Source organism: Elaeis guineensis, chromosome 11, assembly GCF_000442705.2.
Source record: "Elaeis guineensis isolate ETL-2024a chromosome 11, EG11, whole genome shotgun sequence".
Taxonomy (NCBI): domain Eukaryota; kingdom Viridiplantae; phylum Streptophyta; class Magnoliopsida; order Arecales; family Arecaceae; genus Elaeis; species Elaeis guineensis.
In genome coordinates, this window is record NC_026003.2 from 113,683,004 (window position 1) to 113,703,931 (window position 20,928).

At 38.6% G+C, this 20,928-nt stretch overlaps 3 protein-coding genes across 4 annotated transcripts; 1 reads left to right on the forward strand and 2 right to left on the reverse strand.

The window, feature by feature from the left end:
* Nucleotides 1-490: 490 nt before the first annotated feature.
* LOC105054081 (uncharacterized) lies at nt 491-1,141 on the forward strand. Its single transcript, XM_010935481.3, has one exon. It carries the CDS (start codon nt 504-506, stop codon nt 963-965), a length of 462 nt encoding a protein of 153 aa, XP_010933783.1. The 5' UTR covers nt 491-503; the 3' UTR covers nt 966-1,141.
* Nucleotides 1,142-4,682: 3,541 nt separating this feature from the next.
* On the reverse strand, nt 4,683-7,920 carry LOC105054080 (probable 6-phosphogluconolactonase 4, chloroplastic). 2 transcript variants are annotated; one of them, XM_010935480.4, is made up of 4 exons: nt 7,568-7,920; nt 7,361-7,496; nt 5,857-6,333; nt 4,683-4,848 (listed from the first exon to the last, which is right to left on the reverse strand). In XM_010935480.4, exons 1-4 carry the CDS (start codon nt 7,903-7,905, stop codon nt 4,840-4,842), a joined length of 960 nt encoding a protein of 319 aa, XP_010933782.3. In that variant the 5' UTR covers nt 7,906-7,920; the 3' UTR covers nt 4,683-4,839. The 2 variants fall into 2 exon arrangements, with proteins under 2 accessions (XP_010933782.3, XP_029123087.2); XM_029267254.2 differs by lacking the exon at nt 4,683-4,848 and having other exon boundaries at nt 5,830-6,333.
* Nucleotides 7,921-9,304: 1,384 nt separating this feature from the next.
* On the reverse strand, nt 9,305-20,043 carry LOC140852426 (uncharacterized). Its single transcript, XM_073245356.1, has 4 exons — nt 19,786-20,043; nt 11,933-12,496; nt 9,734-9,919; nt 9,305-9,604 (listed from the first exon to the last, which is right to left on the reverse strand). Exons 1-4 carry the CDS (start codon nt 20,041-20,043, stop codon nt 9,305-9,307), a joined length of 1,308 nt encoding a protein of 435 aa, XP_073101457.1.
* Between the last annotated feature and the right edge of the window lie 885 nt (nt 20,044-20,928).

Here is a 20,928-nt window from a genome sequence, read left to right on the forward strand (position 1 = left end):
TCTTTTAAATGCATCCATCATAGGATCAACATCGAGCTCTCCATCAGAAGGAGCCCAACTTCGGCCGCATCTACCTCAAACCGAAGTCTCGCAGCAGCGACATAGGCCAACCACCCAACCTAAGAATCTATATATAATGCTGTCTTATACAAACTCCAAACTTTTAGGAGGCAGTTGTCATGCTTTTTGGTCAGCATTTGTCTTCAAACACACCAAGGTCATCGATCCAACGTCTATGACTAAAATATTTACTTGCTAGCCTCCAAAATCTAAAATTAGGTGATCCCATCTACAACTTCCAAAAGCCAGTCTCCCTTCCCTCAATTTGCTACCGATTCTCATTGGTTTTTACCAAAAAAAAAAAAATTGCGACTCTCATTGGTGACCCAACCCTGGCCATGTTAGTTGAACTTCCCGCCAACTACCCGCCCGCCATTCCTTTCAAACGGTTTGCTTTAAAGCCCCACAAGAACCTCCCCATCTCCCAACACACACCAGCAGAAATGGGCTCCCTTGCTGTGACCGACAAAGAGAGGGAAGGCGCCGAGATCGTCTACGGACGGGAGGAGTGCCACCGCCACTGCATGGAGCTGCTCGAAGAGCTGGGCTTCCCGAGGGGCGTCCTTCCTCTCAAGGACCTCCAAGAATGTGGGGCGGTGAAGGAGACAGGCTTCGTGTGGATGAAACAGAAGGGCCCCTATGAGCACTTCTTTGCCGGGACTAATACCCGAGTGCGGTACGAGGCGGTGGTGACGGCGTATGTGGAGAAGAATAGGATGAAGAAGATGACGGGGGTGAGGAGCAAGCAGATGCTGCTGTGGGTACCAATCACTGAGATGAGCTTGGATGACCCGGCTGGGAAGAAGATATACTTCAAGTCAGCAGTGGGGATAGGAAGGTCCTTCCCTGTCTCAGCTTTCATGGAAGAGGAGCAGAAGAAGATCGAGGGAGAGATTGGTGCTTGAAACTGGCAGTTCAATGTTATTAGTATGTCGTTCTATATATGTGAGAAAATAATTCCATGGAACTGAGAAAAGGTTATTTTGCATTGGATATTGCATCAAGAAGAAAGACAATGTTTATGTTTGTGTTCTATTTCCTTTGATCTATGAGAGAAATTATCAGTATCCCAAGTTCAAGATTTCCTGTTCATGAACAGCTAATAGCATCTATATAATGTAAGTTTTTCTCTTCTTTTTCCTTTTTGAGAAATAAAAAAAAAAGAATAATGTAAGTTATGCAACATTCATGTGGCAAGAGGAATGAAAAATTATCATGGTCAATATGCCAAGATGTGGATGGGGTTTTATCTGCTATCTGCTCTGCCTCATGTTGATCACCGCCTCTTACACTGTTAAGGTTGATTTAGATAAAAAAACATCGACAAACTTTTCTAAGAGAGAATTGCTCTTACGGTGCAAAATTTTGCCATTTCATTTAGGATAGAGACATGGAGAAAGCCTGCTGTTAGCTCAAAAGTAACATTTGTCAATGTACCAAAGCAGTATTAAGAAGTGTTTAGTTGGAGGGAGTTGGGGTTTGAAATCGGAATAAAAATGGATGACTCACGTTCTAATTATTTGGTTGGGAGGAATTCCATTCTGATTCTGAAGAAGGATGAAAATATCTTAATCTATTTGCAACTCAATCTCTATTCTCCACTAAAGATTTAAATTTTCATTCTGATTTCGATTTTGATCACGAATCAAATACTTCGAAAGATTTGACCATTCTGATTTCGATTCCTATTTCGATTCTAGTTGCTTATGAAACACTCTCTTAACATAGGAGAGATATGGAGTTGGTCAGGGCTCAGCCTGATAATACTAACCCACACATCAAATTACTCACTTTTGATTTAAATGTTGTTAGGCCTTATCATTGCATCAACTTTCTTTTACATGGCATAAAAATTAGTGTGTATTTCATGAGTCTTATCTGTTAGCTTTAACGCAATTCCGGATGACCACAAATATAAACTGAGTTAATAACAGCAGCATGATAAGAAGTGCTACTTTGACATGGGGAGATTTTTTTTAGAGTTAAATCCCAAAATTCAGAAAAACACCAACCTCACGGACTAACAAAAGGTTGCTTCCCAACTAAATGAATATCAACTATAAGGTATAAAGATCTTGAGCTAGGTCAGTCAAATGGCCACGTGGCTTCACATTGCAGTTAATCATACACGTTACAAAGCACAAATTTTGGTCGGTCAAGCGCATGATACATCCTAGAGATAGAAGAGTACGCCTTTTGTTGTAGCAAATTCATCATCTGTCGTTGTTGTTGTTTGGTTTTGACATTTAAAAAAGAAAAAAAAAGGTTTTCATAATAACACCGGAGAAGCTGAAGGGTACGAGGAAGTGAGGACAAACCTTCTGAGATGGAAGAACGGATAATGAGACAGAAAAAAAGAAAAGCTTATCAAGTGTGAGGAAAATATACACTCCCAAGGAGAGGAGTGTCTTGAATGGTGGTTAGGTGTTTTCTCATATCAGGAAAATGGCTGAGCTTTTAGGTTGTCTTCTTAACCGTCATACAAACAAAACCTGGCATGTGAGCATCAACATGATTGATACTCCTGTCGGCCGACACATGATATCTCAGATCTCTCTGGTCTAATGTTACCTAAAACTTTATATCGCCCAACATTGTTTGCTGAGAATAATTTTATTTTTAAAACATATCAAGTACATAGAACCTTTTCTAGTTGTTTCTGTTGTTAAGTCATAGAATCTTTTCTAATTGCTTCTGTTGTTAAGTTTCCACTAGCTAGGCATCCAGTGTGATGCTCAAATCATAACAAGCATTGATGATGAATGTTGCGGAGAAAATATGGACTTCAATTCCACATCAGTTATTCAGTCAGATTATCTTATCTTATAAGACTTGACGGTCTCCCTCCCATGTGGAGGTGCTTTTTGGATCCGATCGCTTTGGCACGAGTCCAGAAAGGCAAAATCATGAAGAGTCATCCACGCTGCACGAGATATGTCTCGATGGATCCCCAAAGTGGATAATATCTTCACATCGGATTGGACATGGGTTCTGACCTCATAAGCCTAACTAACCGCACTGCAACATTGATGGCCCATGCAGGTCTCTCCCCAATAAACTCGATCCTCTGACTGGGGAAGCCACTGTTGTGGAGGAAGTGTGAACTTTAGTCCCACATCGGCCGTTCGGTCAAGCCACCTCGCTTTATAAAACTTGGCAGCCCCCTCCCACGTGGAGATCTCTTTTAGATTCAGTCGTTTTAGCATGGACCCAGAAGGACAAAGTCGTGAGGGATCACCCACACCGCACGAGATACGTTCCGATGGGCCCCCAAAGCAGACATACCTTCACGTCGGAGACTGAACACGAATCCCGACCTCATAAGGATGGCTGACCGAACCGCAACATTGGTGACCTATGCAGATCTCCTCCCAACACATTCGATCCCCTGACTGGAGGGACCACTATTGCAGAGGGGAGTGTGGACTTTAGTCCCAGAGAGAAATTCTTGTCCTGAAAGTATTGTCCCCTTTGGGAGCCCATTGAGATAATGACCTAGCCACTGAGCTAATAAGGATAAAACTCTGAACAACCCATGCTGCACGAGATACGTCTCGATGGACTCTCAGAGGGCACAATACCTTGCAGGATGAGAAATCCTCTCCTCGAGGAGGTACTTTTTAGGCCTGATCGCTTGAGCACGAGCTTAGGAGTGTAAAACCATGAAGGGCCACTCACGTCGCACGAGATACATTCCGATGGATCTCTAAAATAGACAATACCTTCATGTCGGACTAGACATGAATTTTGACTTCATAAGTTTGGCTGACCGGACCGCAACAATGATCATGCCTAGTTTCTGTACAGATTTGATGGCTAGAGTGATGAGTTTCATAGTATTAGTGTAGCTGATGTGAGGGAGAAAAAAATAGTAAAAAAAAAAAATCATAATGAGCACCGTACAATTGATACTATTCCCCTTTTTAAGTCTCTGTTTCCAACACCAATCAAAAGCCATGCAGTAGTCTGCATCAGGAAAACAATTGTTGGAAGCTTAAGAGAGAAGATGGCTATAGGCTTTCTCATCCTACGAATGGCACATATAAAGGGTGGTTGAACTAATTCAGAAGGCCAACCAAAGTAAACTAACAAATTACATATACAATAACCCAATAATCTTAACAAGCTGGATAATGAATGGAAGTGTTACAAATGAAGTTAAAAGTTGTATCTTCAAAAGGGAACAGTTGAACATGAATCTGTCTTCTATTTAAGAAAGACAAGATTTTTTGCCTGATTTATTTTCTTATATTTGAAGAAAAATCTATGGTTGACCACATCATCAAGCATGAATTATTTTTTATTCTGTCAGCAGGCTAATTATATTTAGCTTGATCTAGAGTCTATATTGTGATCTAATCAGCTCCAAGAGGGGCAGGCTGCTTCCATATAGATTTTGAGCCATGCTTAATGGATCAGAAAATAGTATGCATATACAAAATGCATAAAAGAACATGTATTAAGCTAAATGAGATCAGGGAACTGGCTACTTGGAAATGCTATACCACTGAAATAGCACCATGCAGATTTAGATAGACATAAGACACCAACAAAATGAGTTGCTCATAAAACTCTTGGTTCTGCCTGCTGTTATTTTGCATGCATCAGAATAACTGCATAAATGGTTGTAAAAGAAACCATGCTTATCATAGAGCAGCATTGTTTACAGGTACATAGTTAAACCTTCTCCATGACATAATGAAGCTATCATAACATATTTTAAGAACACACCTCTGATCAACCTTATTTAGGACAGCAAACCATGTTTCTGCACTGCAATCAGAATTCCTGAACAGTAACAAAAAAAAAGAAAAGAAAAAGAAAATGCCATAAGAAAAGAAATGTCATCAGAAAAGAAAATGTCTCATGATTATGGACAATGTGGAACAAGTCCCCAGTTTATTTTGGAACCATAACATACAAATACAGATGAACAATATTGTCAAAAGCTTTTGAAGATTCACTACGATTTTTGGTTGAAAACAAGTAAAATGACAGTTCATACTTATGTGAATGAGACCTGTTTTTCAGAAAAAGGATTTTCAAATACATAGGCAGCAGAGAATTAAGATTGCCCCAAGGCAATAACACATAGCCAAGCAGTTGACAATTAAGGCTTTCCCAGTATTTCAGAATTACCCAAGAAATTCTTTAATCTTGCTTTTGAATAATATGGTGTTGACTCTGATATATTATAGTGAAGATTCTTACACCTCATTCACTTCATTTGTGAATAATGCACAATTCCACCATTTTAACTTATGCTGTGGGTACTTTGTTTTAAATTCACTTATGTCAATGATCAAAATAAATATGCATTGGTAATAGGAAAGAAATTTTCAAATATATATGAAGGTAGAGATATGGCACAGATTGACCAAGATCCAAGAAAAGTTCATCCATTGTAACTTAAGATATAAATGTTTCTCTTACAGTTCATATAAAGCCTCTAATAAAAATTTGATTTTTTTTTAAACTTTGGGTCTATATGTGATATAGTAATTAGCAAAGTGACTATACCCACACACTGGCTCAGACTGCTATTGATTCCAAGTTTAATGCTCTCTCGGTCACTCATATTTTAGGGATTATGATGCTAATTAACAAAAAAATAAATATTAAATACTATAAAACAAAATCAACAAAATTATACAGATACAGTTACCAAGATGGACAACAGATGTAATTGTGCTGGAAACATTAACTACATATTACTAGATCAACTCTAGCAGAGATTACTAGCATGATTAATAATAGAACTATTTCCAAAACATATAAGGTTGATCATGGGCTTGCCTTATTTTGCAGCTTAGAAACCGCTTCTTTATCGGTAAACCAAGTGAATTCCCCATCTTCAAGTGAAACCATCTGAACAGGCAGCAGATCAGATGAGCTATCTTTGCACCCAAGAGCCTTCTTCACTGCATCGACTTCACCAGATCCAGCAACCACCATTGCAATATAAGCAGAAGCATCAATTACAGGGAATGTGAAAGTAATTCTCTGCGGTGGTGGCTTTGGGGAGTCCTTTATATAGGTAACCCACCGCTTGTTCTCCTTAAGAAGAGGGTGCCCAGGGAATAGAGAAGCTATGTGCCCATCCGGACCCATACCCAACAGCATTAGATCAAACCTTGGGAACCCTGTGGATGCCAAAACTTCCAATACTCCTGTCTCAACCAGCTGCTTCAAACAGGCCTCATAGTCATCAGCGGCACCCTCAGCTGATAAGGAGTCATTGATGGAATATACCTGACTTCGTGGAATTGGAACCTACCATTTAGCAAAGAGAAGGATGGTTTCAGAAACAGATGCTCAACATTTCTGCTATTAAATTTCAAGCAAGTTTAGTCATTTTGATAGTCAGTAACCTACGGATACGTTATCACATTCTCAACCCGGACAGCAGCAGATCCAAGAACCACGCTTAAAAACTACTGAACTAGAGTAGAATCTAGTGACTAACTACTGGTTAGTCCAAGAATACTATCCTTATGCGACAACACAACCCAAAAGACAAAAAATAAAAAAAATATAAATGTATAGAGGTTGAGTCCAAATGTCCGAGTTCACTGAGGGTGCATTTGGCTTGCAACTGGAATAGGAATCAGAATCAGAATGTATTGGAATGGGAATTGAAATGGCAATATATGCCAATGTGTTTGGTTTATGCCCCAATCAGAATGGAATTTGAATACTAGGGGGGAGTAGGGATTGCGTTTGGGAGGATTGGGGAATTCCCATTCCCCCTTGGAATTAGAATAGGGAATGGATCTCCCTCCAACCAAATAGCTGGAATGGGAGTCACTCAAATTCTCATTCCCATTCTAAAGTTCCCAATCAAACATGCCCCAAATGGAAAGGTAAATAGTTCACCTTGCTTCATTTCACAAATTGTAAAAGGAACAACCTGAAAAAAAAAAGAAAAAAAGGGGGAGAAAGAGAGAGAGATAGAGAGAGAAAACGAGCCTAAAGCTGGGGAACAAGTATTAGAGACTAAAAACACACCAAATGGGAAGCCCTGTGTTCCCATGAAAAATCTACAATCATACATGTCCTGCCATCTTTGTAGTCTCTAAATTATCGACATGACATCAAAATCCAAACCAAAAAACAACAAATCCAAAATTCCGAACCACATCTGCAGATTTAACAACGATATTTCAACAACTTTTTTTTTTTTTGTGAGTATAACAACAAAGTCAACATTATAAAGATCCAAAGGAACCTAACTGAAAATTTTCAACTTCCCATAACAAAATCAAGAAATAGCAAAAGGAGAAGGTTCTGATACGTATACCTTGGAGAGAAAGCCATCATATGCGAGTTTATAATTGCTATCAACGTGATCTTTCTTGACGACCCTCTCGTCCACCCAGAAGACGTGCCATTTCGCCCAATCCACCGATTCCTTGTACGGCGATTCCACCAGCTTCCTAAAAATTTGTCTCCTTCCATTAAATTAAGAAACAAAATTCCATACGGATAAGAGAAACCATAAAATTACCTGATACTGTGGATGAGATAGCCGCCGGACAAGACGACGGTGAAGGCGCCTCGCTCCCGGGCGTACTTGTCGGAGAGCTCGGCCGTGTACTTGGCCAAGGCCACGGCGAGATCCTCCTCGGTCTCGGATACCAGCCGTCTCTGCTTTCCTTCGGCGTCGGCGGGATTCGCTTCGGATGCCATGCTCCGGCGAGAACGGACGAGTGTGGCGGACGCGTCTGGCCTTTGGAGCGGGGGTTTTGGGTGGAAAGTTAACGGGCCGGAGTCACGTGAGACGCCATGATGTAACATCGAATAAGCCAAGGATTCGGAAATGTAGGAACAAGCACGGGATTCCATTCCAGCAGGCGTGTTTCAGACTCATGGGATCAGGACAAATCTTGACCGTCGGCTTCATGGGATCAGGATACGGGTGATGGTGAGATAGGATTTCACGCATGCGATTAAGTGTTAATGGGCATCATAGCATCAATAATTATATGATTAATGTTACTAGTATTATATGGAATTACATCAAAATAATCTATCATGTGTACCATATCTACCATGTAAACTAAATTTACCTTTATTTACTCACATGTACAAATATCTAATATTGCCATTTATCAGTAATCAAAAAATGCCATTTTGCCCTACACAATATACTAGGCATGGCTGGCCTAACTTGTATCTAAACAGATAATTATTCAAGTGATTAATATATGGACGCTATTAATTGTTCTCCACCTATATTGTGTTTTGTAATATGGTGCCAAAGCCAACATTTATTGCCCTGGCACCATCAACCGCTACTCTACGCTATATCTGTCTCTTCTACTAGTTTATCCCATCCTTTTATTTTAATTATTTTTTATTTTATTTATACCAAGACCACTACTCTAGCACCAAATTTATCTATTGTCATCGTTCTTGTTGCCATTAAATTGGTTGAGATCCTATTTCCTTATTTCTGATGGCCGTGAAAAATTCCAAACCCATTCTAGTGAAATTGGCAACAGTGATAGCCATTGGGTTTTTCTTATGAAAAGCTTGTTGAAAAGCAAAGGCCTTTGGGAATATATCACTAGTGACAGGGCATCTTCTGAAACTTTTAGTACTCAATTCAACAACAACAAGATCTTGACCTGGATTCCCAACTCTGTTAATCCTTCTATCAGTATGATAGGTGAGAAGTTAGACATACCAAAGAAGTCTGGGATTTCTTAGCTAGCAGATATAATCAAACCAACTTTGTTCCCCAACATAAGCTGGAAATGAGAATCTGAACTATGAAACCAAAGGAGTCAAGGATTTCTTCATGCCAAAAGAATTTAAACTATGAGCAAAACTCTGAGAAAAACCACTGACAAAAAAGTACATGTTTGCCTTAGGCATTCTAAGATTATAGAAGTTTCTAATACAACACGAAGACTGCCTACCCCACTTGGATCATCTTTTCTACTCTCTCTCTCTCTCTCTCTCTCTCTCTCTGAGCATTAATTGATAGCCTTCACGTAAGTGTTAACGTCGCATGCTACATTACTAGGCCAAAGGATCCATCAATAGAACTAAGTAGTAATTCACTATGATGAAATAAAGATCCATGTCATAAATATGGCGGGGTTCACACAACACGCCCTCGGGGAGCAATATTTATGTCAAATTTATTGAACTAGAACATACATATTGGCGAGTTTTAATCTCTTTATTTTCTTCAAACCACAAACATATAGTAGCACACATTAGCTGAGTTCGATTGTTATGCCTTGTAAGGTACACAGCGAAGAAGAAGATCAGACTTCATACGAGTCGCCAATCCAAAAGTTTCCACCATGTCTAAATCCTCTGGATTCATGTTGTCGGGCAATTTCCAGTCAAATCCATACAACATATTGGCCAGAGCCAGTTCGGTGATTGAGATAGCGAAGTGCATTGCTGGACAAATTTTTCGGCCTGCACTGAATAAAATAAAATGGAGATCATTGCCCTTGAAATCTATTGGGTTGTTCCAAAATCTATCTGGCCTGAATTCATGAGCCTCCTCCCAACATTCTGGATCCTGCCCGATGAGGACCAAGCATTAACAAAAATCATAGTTTTTTTTGGGTATTTCACAGCCTTGTATTTTGGTTGCCTCAAGTGATTCTTGTGGCACTAGTAATGTAGATGGAGGGTGCAAGCACAAGACCTCCTTGATCACTGCTTTTAAGTAGTTCATTTTACTAATATCATCCTCGTTGACCTTGCTTTTATTTCCAAGTATCTCCCTTATCTCACCTTGCACTCTCTGCAATATTTTTGGGCTTCGAGCAAGTGCTGCCATGGCCCATTTTAGGGTGATGTATGTTGTGTCCGTTCCTGCCGCAAATATGTCCTGCAAGGAAAAATAAATGGAGGTGATCGACCACTCATAGCATGCCAGCTAAAAGAAACATGAATGTATAGAAATAATTAAAATCAATTAATTGTGGTTACTAAAATTAGGGCATTAACTAGGTTTTCGGTTTTTTCTTTCCTATAATTTGTAACATGAAGGGGGGGATCCAATTCTATCACAACCATCGTGCATGAACCATTGTGGGGTGATGGGTTCAGATGACTGTATGTGACTAAATTAAACCCCTTTTTTTTTTGTGTTAGAACTAGAATCGACGAAAGTCCACCATAGCACAACAGACTTTAGTAGCTGGCGCAGCCCACCCAAATTGATAGTGTTTTGACTTACATGCTAGCTCTACCATTAAGTGAAAAGGGAGCTACCCAAGAAAGAGGAAGTATACAAAATTTTCCTCTTCATCATTACTATTCTATTGTAGCTCCCAATTTCAGGATACTTGCTAATTAAATGTAGAGTGAGTACACACACACACACACACACATATATATATATATATATACATACATACATATAGTTTTGCTCGGGTCAAATGTTGGATTCCGATAGCATGGAGTATCTGTGCGGTGAAATCTAGGGATATGTTGGGGGGATCCTGGTATTGTAGCAGTATAGCTCGATCAGGATAGATGCCTTCTAAAAATATGAGCAACATGTGGTCTTAGTTATATCGGAGCAAACTGGAGGATCTGGACTTCTATCTGCAGTATATGCAAGTACTAAGTACAAGGAGCGAAGAGTGCTTTGATTTGAGATCTCCAGATTGGTGTCACAGGGCCTGTCGTTTCTTGTAACCGGGGATTTCAATCGTATGATGGGGTCCCATGAGTAGAGGGGCATGTAAGGATCTAAATTTTTAACCCTTCGGCATAAATTTTAAAGCAAATAAACAAAAATATAGTTTAACTCACATACTGCGCACATGAGATGGAAAAAAAGAACTCCCAATGGAGTCCATCTTCTCTTATGAGCTAGTATGGCTCGTATTCTTTTATTATTATTTTTTTTATAAAGGAATAAAGTTAGAACCAATGAAGAATCCAAGTTTGGAGATTTACGTAGCAAGCTCGAAAATTTTGTAGCTGAAATTTAGTTTATTGAATGATTATGAATTTGTAGTCAATTATTTATGAATTTTGAGATATGGATTTGATATTTTGATTTTGAATTTAGTTACTTTGAATCAATTTTAGTTTAATTACATGATAAATGATAGAATTGAAAATATTTGTTATATTTTATTTATGATTGATTTTAGATGATTATAATTGTCAGACTTCGTATTATCAAGGATAATATTTTTTGATAATATGATCGTGTTATGTCTCAGATTTATGATGTGATAGATTTAATCACGAATATAAAATTTATTATCAAGAGATTTTCAGCTCGGATGGTACATCTTCAAAAATTTAATATTTGGATCATCGTAATACAGGTGGGTCTCTCTTCATTTTTCTCTCTTAAGAAAAAGAAAGTTATAAAAACTCTGGGACAAGCCACTCACGGAGTAGTACATGATTGCATTAGACATTTTAAAATTATTGAAATTTCTGACACAACATGAAGACTACCAGCCCTTTTTTCATCTTTTCTATGCTCTCACTTGTAGCATTGATAGCCTGCACGTTAGTGCAAACGTCGCATGCTCCATTACCAGGCCAAAGGATCCATCTATAGAATTAAAAGTCCAAATACAAAAGTACCCAAGTGGTAATTCACTATGATGAAATAAAGATCCATGCCATAAATATGGCGAGGCGGACACAACGTGCCCTCGTGCAGTGATGTTTATGCCAAATTTCTTGAAATATAACATACATATTGGCGAGTTTTAATCTCTTTATTTTCTTCCACCACAAACATATAGTATTTCACAAAAAAAAAATAAATAAATAAAAACAAGAACAAATGTATGGTAGCACATATCAGCTAAGTTCGGTCTTTATGCCTTGCAAGGTATAGAGTGAAGAAGAAGATCGGACTTCATACGGGTTGACATTCCATAAGCTTCCACATGTCTAAATCCTCTGGACTCATGTTGTTGGGCAATTTCCAGTCAAATCTATACAACAAATTGGCAAGAGATAGCTCGATGGTTGAAATAGCCAAGTGCATTCCTGGACAAATTCTTCGGCCTGCACCAAATGGAATAAAGCGGAAATCATTGCCCTTGAAATCTATTAGGTTGTTCAGAAATCTCTCTGGCCTAAATTCATGAGCCTCCTCCCAAAATTCTGGATCCTGCCCAATGGAGAAAGCATTAACAAGGATCCTTGTTTTCTTTGGGATTTCGTAGCCTTGTATTTTGGTTGCCTCCAGTGATTCTCGTGGCACTAGCAATGGAGCTGGAGGGTGCAAGCGCAAGCTCTCCTTGATCACTGCTTTCAAGTACTTCATTTTAGTAATGTCATCCTCCTTCACTTTGCTTTTATTTCCAAGTATCCCCCTTATCTCATCTTGCACTCTCTTCAATCTGTTTGGGCTTCGAGCAAGTTCTGCCATTGTCCATTCTAGGGTGATGTATGATGTGTCCGTTCCTGCCGCAAATATGTCCTGCAAGGGAAAAAAAAATAGAGGTGAGTAATCACTCATATCATCCTAGCTAAAAGAAACTTGAATCTGTAGAAATAATTAAAATCAATCAAATGTAGTTACTAAAATCAGGGATGCACTAGGTTTTGGATTTTTGTTTTTTCCTATTTGTAACACGAAGGTAGGGATCCAATTCAATATCATACACCATGCATCAGCCATTGGGGGATGATTGACTCGGGTCCAGGATAATATATGTGTTGGTGCATTAAACCGATTTCGAGACATGTGGCATCATCATACAAGATCAAAAGAACATCAATCTTAAAGAGACAGATCCCAGTATATCAATTTATCTATAAAGCGGATTCAGATCGGTATTTTACGGAGCTGAATAAAAGACGTCCTTATACTCTCCGGATGACGTCTCTGCTGACAGAAATGTTCAGATAGGATATGTGCTGATCTGAACTCTAGTCTTCTCTATCCTGAAATGTTACGGCATGTTTATTCCATCCCGATCTTCTACCGAGGTGAGCTATTATTGACAGACTTGGCTATTCTACAAACGCCCACAATGATTTCCTCAATCAAGCCACAGCTGACCACGATCTCATGTCCAGCTCATATGCACAGCTGTACGCCAGCTCATTTATATGTGGCTCTCAACCACCTAACAAACTCCTTTAACGGCCTAACAAATTGTGGAACGACCTCCTCAACCCCTCTATAAATAGAAGGTCAGGGATCCTCCATCGGTAAGTCAAATTCTCGAAAACTAAAAAAAATTATGCTAGTAGGAAATTAAGCCAGATTCTTGGCTCCTATTCAGTTTTTCTCCAGTTCCATCCAATTTTTCTTTTTCTTCCACTCTTTTTCATCTTTGTTCCCAAGGTTTGAACTGACTTAAGTATTGGAGGGTTCGAAATCGGAGGATCCCCATCCAATTTTTTGACTGATTTTACAGATTGAAGGAGTTTTTGTTAGATCGAAAGGATTGATCTAATCCAATCTCACCCAAGTCGATTCATTCTACTCCAGATTTCGAGCCCTTCGGTAACATATTGGCGGTAGAAGGAGGGCCTGATTTCTTTTGTGAAAAAGATGGTCAAAGCAAGAGCTCGACATCCTTCTTCCTTCGCTCCAGAAGGAGTACCAGAGGCACTACCTCAACAGTCAATTACTGTTGATCCTCAATAATTCAGCTTCTTTGTTCAACAAGTCTAAGTCCTGACAGCAGCTGTCCAATAGCTTTAAAAGAGGGAGGAGCAATCATCGAAAGAAGCTTCTCCCCCAAATACTCTATCTCAGTATAGCCCTCAATCAGTCCATCAGGATGAACACCATGTTGATGAGGCTGATAGTGAATTTGCCTCTAGTTCTCTGAAAGTTCAAAAAAGGGACGACCTGAAACATAAGGTCTTGGATCTAGAGAGGTGTTTTATAGAGCTCCAAGTAGGAGGTCAATCCTAAAATAAAAATAGTTTCAATCTTCGATTTTTTTTTTCTCATGAAATCTTGAGTGAACTCATTTCGAACCGATTCAAAATATCCGCCATCGAGTCTTTTGATGGCTCTGTTGATTCAATGAATCATATCGAAGGTTATAGGGCCCTTATGGCTTTACAAGGAGCCTCTGATGCTTTAATATGCATTGCTTTTCTTGCAACCCTCAAGAAGACAGCGAGCGTTTGATTTTTTAGACTCCCACAGGGATCCATCTCTTCTTTTGAGCAGCTTGGGAGACTGTTTGTCACTTACTTCGATACTAACAGACCTCATTTGAGATATGTGGATAATCTTTTCTCTGTCCAACAGTAGGAGGGAGAAGATCTCAAGAAGTACGTGGCTCATTTCAATGCGGCCACCCTAGAAGTAAAAAATTTCAGTGAATCGGTTGCTATATTTGCTTTGAAAAGAGGACTCTGAAGCAATTATCTGGTCTTTTCTTTGAATAAGAACTTTCTGGACACGTATGATGAGATGCTCGATCAGGTACGTAAATATGCCTAGACCGAAGAGAAGGAAGCTATCTTAAAACAGGCAAAAAAGGACAAGAATGGAAAAAAATGGTCAATGAAGAGTGATGAGCAGACTGAAAATTCAAATCAATCTCGAAAATATTCGAGGTCAAGAAGCTCATCACGGCATTTTAATTCATATGCCCCTTTGTCCGCTCCCCGAGCTTAGATTTTGATGGAGATTGAAGGGGAGAGATATCTTCGATGGCTAAATCCTTTGAGGGCCCCATTAGAGAAGAGAGACAAGAAGAAATATTGCTGCTTCTATAGAGATTACGGCCACGATATCGAAGAATGCAGATAGCTGTGAAATGAGATAGAAATCCTGGTTAAGTAGGATTACCTCGATAAATATGTCAGATCGACCAAATCTATAGAACACAAACCTCCGACAAAAGAAACTTCTGATGATCACAACCGACCAACCATTGGTGTTATCAATATGATATCCAACATCCTATCTGGCATTGATGACCCATCTCTTAAGAGGCAGAAAACTGAAGATGTTATCTCTTTTCCTGAAAATAATGTAAAAAGAATCCAAACCCCTTATAATGATGCCGTCGTCGTCTCTATGACGATATCAAAATATGATGTAAAAAAAGTTCTTATTGATAATGAAAGCTCTGCCGATGTATTTATTCTATGATATTTTTTCAAAAATGAATCTGACCGGACAGCTTAGGCAGATCAATACTCCCCTCATCGGGTTCTCAAAAAATCTGATGGTAGCTAAAGGAGAAATTACTCTACTAGTTATGGTGGGATAGGAATCAAGACAGTCAACAATATAGCTCACTCTTCTGGTAGTCAGAGTCTCATCTGCTTATAATGTTATCATTGACTGATCTGGTCTTAATGTCCTCAAGATCATTGTCTCTACTTACCATCTGTTGGTATATTTTCTAACTAAAAAAGGAGTTGGTGAAATGTGTGATGATCAAACGATAGCTCGATAATATTTTATAATTTTTGCTAAAATGAATCAATCAACAAAAACTGTGCCAGTTGATGTACCAGACATGTTGGATGAGGTCGAAAAAATTCGAGGTGAACCGGCAGAAAAACTTGAAGCCATTCCTCTGGGAGATGATCTGAAAAAAACAGTCTAGATCGGTGTGAATCTTAAACTTGTTTAAAAGAGAGACTGATTAAGTTTCTGTGAGCAAATACTGACGTCTTTGTTCGGTCGGCTTCTGATATGTCTGGTATCCCAGTCGATGTGATTATTCATAAACTAAATATGGATCTAAATTTCAAATCAATTTAGTAGAAAAAAAAAGATTTTGCCTTGAAAAGATAAAAAATCATTGATGAAGAAGTTAATAAGCTTTTAAAAGCTAGATTTATCAGGAAAGCTCACTATCTAAAGTGAATAGTCAATGTTGTTATGGTCAAGAAAGTTAACGGTAAATGGAGAATCTGCACTATTTACAAAGATCTCAATAAAGCTTACCCAAAAGATAGTTTTTCTTTGTTGAGAATCGATCAACTTGTGGATGCTACCTCTAGCCATAAACTCTTCAGCTTTATGGATGCTTTCTCTAGCTATAATCAAATTCAAATAGCTCCAGAAGATGAAGAGAATACTGCCTTCGTCTTAGAAAGAGGTTTGTATTGTTATAAAATGATACCTTTTGACTTTAAAAATGCAGGTGCTACCTTCCAGCAGCTCGTCAACAAAATTTTTAAATAATAAATTGATCGAAATATGGAAGTCTATATAGACGATATGATAGTGAAGAGTACCAAGGAGGATCGGCATATTACTGATCTGAAGGAAGCATTCAGAGAACTTAGAAAGCATCAAATGAAACTCAATCCCAATAAATGTGCTTTTAGAGTTGGCTTAGGTAAGTTCTTTAGCTTTCTTATTAATAAAAAAAGAATAAAAGCTAATCCTGAAAAGATTAGAGCTTTATTGAAAATGAAATGTCCGGCCTCTATTAAAAAAATCCAATAACTTATCGGATGAGTAGCAACCCTCCATCGATTTATTTCCAGATCAGCAAAAGGATGCCTTCTATTCTTTAAAATATTGAAAAATATCAAAAATTTTAGCTAGACAGAAGAATGTCAGATTACTTTTGAAGATCTAAAGTAGTATCTTGGCCCTCCAACTCTTCTTTCTAAGCCAATCGAAGGTGAAGAACTATGCATGTACATTTTCATCTCATCTTTTACAGTCAGCTCGATTCTTATCTGAGAAAAAAAGAGAATTCAGGGGCCTATCTACTATACCAGCAAACTGTTATGAGATGCAGAGATCTGGTATAAAAAGGTTGAAAAAATGATATATATTTTGATTGTGACAGTCCGAAGACTCAGGCCTTACTTTCAAGCTCATACTGTGGCAGTATTGATAGATCAGCCACTGCACTCAGATTGATTTTACAAAGAGTTGATACTTTAGGTTAGATCATCAAATAGGCCATTGAGCTCAGTGAATTTGATATCCACTACCGACCTCGAACTATAGTTAAAGGTTAGGTGTTAGCTAATTTTATCGTGAAATGTACTGTCTCGGATGATGGATCAATCCTGACAAGTCCTAAAAGTAATAATTCATTCTGGATTCTGCATATAGATAGAGCTTCAAATTTTCAGAAAAGTAGTGCCGGTTTGATTTTGGCTAGTTTTGAAGGATTTATAACTGAGCAGATCTTGAGGTTTAATTATAACACTTCTACTAATGGTGCTGAATATGAGGTCCTAACGGTGGGTCTCAAGATGGCAAAAGAGCTCGGGGTCAGAAAATTAAAGATTTTCACAGACTGACAATTTATGTTCGACCAAGTCCGAGATCTTTTGAAAAGCTTGAAGTACTCTAAATTTCTAAATCGAAAAATATTCAGACTGATTCTCTATCGCATCTTGCCACCTCGGATTTTCTCGAATTAAATCAAAAAGTATTGATTGAACATTTAGACAGGCCTAGTATTGAGGTACTCTCCATATTTCAGATCGATCATGAGCCGAATTGAATTGATCTCCTTGTGGATTACATATCTAAAGGAGTTCTACCCAATGATCTGATCAAGGCCAGAAGTATTAAAAGATAAGCTCCATGATATGTTGTCCAAGAAGGCCATTTATATAAAAGATCTTATTCTCTTCTTTTACTTCATTACTTGACACCATATGAAGCTGACTATGTACTTCGAGAAGTGCATGAGAGGATACATGGAAACCATCTGGGGGTCAGATTGCTTGCTTATAAAGTAATCCGATAAGATTACTATCGGTCCGCTATTCAAAAAGATTCAGCTGATCTTGTCAACAAATACGACCAATGCCAAAGGTATGCTAATATCTAACATCAACCTACTGCTTAACTTATTTTTATTACCGTCCTGTGGTCTTTTATGATATAGGGAATGGATATACTGGGACCTTTCCTAGTAGCAGCAGGCCAAAAAAAATTTCTGATGGTAGCTATTGATTATTTCATAAAATGGATAGAAATGAAACCATTAGCCCAAATCATAGAGAAAAGGATATAAGATTTTATCTAAAAATTCATAATCTGCTGGTTTGATTTATCTCGGATCATCATCATTGATAATAGTCGGCAGTTCGACAACTCGAAGTTCAAAAAATTCTACTTTAAATTTCATATTGATCGTCGATTCACTTTTGTTGGGTATCCACAATCAAATGATGAGGTTGAAATAACCAATAGAACTATCCTTCATAGTTTGAAGACAAGATTCACTGATGCAAAAGGCTTGTGGGCTGAAGAGTTGCAAAGTATATTATGGATATACCGAACCACACATTGAATTTTGATAAGAAATTTTTTTTTCAAGCTCACTTATGGAACTGAAGCTGTGATCCCAGTGGAGATTAGCTTATTATCTGATAAAGTCAGAAATTTTTATGGGACAACCAACTTTGACCGGTTGAGGACCGACTTAGACCTTCTTGATGAAATAAGGGAGCAAGTCTATGTCAAAATGGTGACTTATAAGTAGAAGATTGCTAAGCATTACAATATCCGAGGGAAGCCGAAGTCATTTTAGAAGGGTGGTCTCATCCTAAGATGAGTTGAAGTTTCAAAGCTTATGGAGCAAAGTAAATTGGCTCCCAATTGGGATGGGCCTTATTGAATCGCTGATGTAGTTCGCTCAGGGGCCTATAGAATTGAGAATTTAGACGGATCTGTTATTCCTCGCACTTGAAATTTTGAAAATCTCAAAAAATATTATCAATGAAAATATTCTAATGAGTTCTTTCTTATATATCATATTCTACTATTTATCGAGATTCGATCCTTAAATCAGTAAAGCGCTGTAGGGCATAATATATCAATTTGGATTCTAGTCCGGTAAAGCCCCGTAGGGCACAATATATCAATCCGAATTTCAAACCGGTAAAGCCCCATAGGGCATAATATATCAATCCAAATTTCAGTCCGATAAAGCCCCGTGGGTCATAATATATCAATTCAAATTTTAATTCGGTAAAGTCCTGTAGGACATAATATATCAATTCGGATTTCAGTCTAATAAAATTCTGTAGGACACAATATATCAATTTAAATTTCAATCCAGCAAAGTCCCATAGGGCACGATATATCAATCCAGATTTCAGTCCGGTAAAACCTCGTAGGGCATAATATGTCAATCCGAATTCCAGTCCGTTAAAGCCCCATAGGACACGATATGTCAATCCGAATTTCAGTTCGATGTAGCCCCGAAGGGCACGAATATTTATCCGAATTTCAGTCCAGTAAAGCCTCGAAGGGCATACGTATTCCTCCAGATTTCGGTTCGAAAAAGTTTCATAGGATGATCCCCCCATCGACCGACAACTTATGCTGGACACAAGATTAGAAGAATCTTACATCAGCTTTGAACCGACATGATGTTATACTGATCTCTAGAGCAGGATTATCCTGGGTTCTCTTGAAGGTTTCGATTTTTGGATTGAATTTTAAAATAAAGGTATGTCCAACCCTTCGTTCTAATTAATTGACAATGGGTGAACTTAAGGTTACCAGTCTTCGATTCTATTAAATTAGTTATCAATTCTAGATTCTGCTAATTTATTCTACTGATTTGCAAAAATACATATGATTATTTTATTCTGACAAATGATGAAATTTGCTAAACTACATGACTCAAGTATGCTTGAGAAAATATTTTTCATTGATATTCAAAAAAGAGTATAAAAATAAGAACCTGCATTGGGTTTACATATTTCAAAAAAAGAAAAAGAAGAAAAAACAAGATGACCTGTATCAAGTCGATACATCCCGAGAAGAAAAAATTTCTATTGAATGGTCACTGACATGTCGGAGCTTTCCTTAGTTGGTTCCTCCTTGGGCAGCTCCGACTTCTCAATGTCAATGACAATAGGTTCCTTGACTGGGGCTGGCTCTGGTTTCTTGCCGGTCTCGATGACTTTAGTCTCCATTGGGGGTACCATGGATATGGGCTTCACAATGATAGCTTCAGTTGTCTTCACCTTGGTAGGAGACCAGCCAAACTCCGTTGGCTCCTCTGCCACTTTGGGGGGTGACTCCAGATCTCCCTTCACTCCCATCTCAATGGCCACCTTTGGAGTGACCTTAGAAATATCTATCTCGGGATACAGCTTCTTGATTAGATTCTGACACTGGCTGAAGGTGTAGTTATATGCACCCTCAGAGCTCTCAGATCCTTCATCCTTGAACTCCTCGAAAGTTTTATACAGTTCTATTGCCTTTACCACCTTGTCCTGCTCCTTCTTTATTTATCTCTTCAAGGCCTTAATGGCCTTCTCGTGAGCTTCATTGGATTTTTCTGCCTCTTTAAGCCTCGGCTCTAGTTCTTTATTTTTCTTAGCAATAGTGTGTAGGTCAAAGATCTTCCTCTTTTGCTCGTTTAGTTTTTGCTGAAGGTCCAATAGATTTTGGTTTTTCTCCTTTAAGGCCTTCTGCTTCTCCTTGAGTTGATATTTGAGTACGACAGCAAGCTCGGACTCCTTTCTCTTTTCCTCTTGGAGGACGATTAAATTGATGTCTATGGCCTCTTTATTCTTAAGTAGATAGACCATGTTCTCAAACATGTCTTTAAAGTCAATAGTGATCTATAGGATAAAAGATTCAGTTCGATCATTCACCGAAGTAAAAAATAATAATAAATACTTACATGCATGAGTTGTTCAAATTCATGGTTGGCAATCTCCTCTGGCTTATTCTTTCAACGTGCCTCCAGATCGATGGTCGGTATTACAGATTTTAGAAGATCTCTACCTAATCGGGGATGCTCCAAGAGTGACATTCTAGTCATCGCATCCCCCTTGATCGAGCTTGATGGGGCTCCAGAGGTTGTGGTCAGTCTGTGCCTGGGCTCCTTGAAAGACGGTGGAGGTTGGGTGTTGTTCTTAATCTTCACCACAGCAGGTTGGCGAGGCAGTTCCAATGACAGTGCTCGGAGAGAATTCTGC

Bases quoted from the DNA above. Each gene is read 5' to 3' on its own strand.
- LOC105054081 (XM_010935481.3), top strand. From the start codon at position 504: ATGGGCTCCCTTGCTGTGACCGACAAAGAGAGGGAAGGCGCCGAGATC.
- LOC105054080 (XM_029267254.2), bottom strand. From the start codon at position 7,905: ATGGAATCCCGTGCTTGTTCCTACATTTCCGAATCCTTGGCTTATTCG. The intron at 7,497-7,567 runs GTAATTTTATGG...ACAAATTTTTAG, and splicing joins TATCTCATCCACAGTATCAG to GAAGCTGGTGGAATCGCCGT. The intron at 6,334-7,360 runs GTATACGTATCA...GCTAAATGGTAG, and splicing joins ATGATGGCTTTCTCTCCAAG to GTTCCAATTCCACGAAGTCA.
- LOC140852426 (XM_073245356.1), bottom strand. From the start codon at position 20,043: ATGGGAGTGAAGGGAGATCTGGAGTCACCCCCCAAAGTGGCAGAGGAG. The intron at 12,497-19,785 runs GTGACCATTCAA...TTTCCCTTGCAG, and splicing joins AGGAAAGCTCCGACATGTCA to GACATATTTGCGGCAGGAAC. The intron at 9,605-9,733 runs GTCTTGTGCTTG...CTCATCGGGCAG, and splicing joins TAAAAGCAGTGATCAAGGAG to GATCCAGAATGTTGGGAGGA.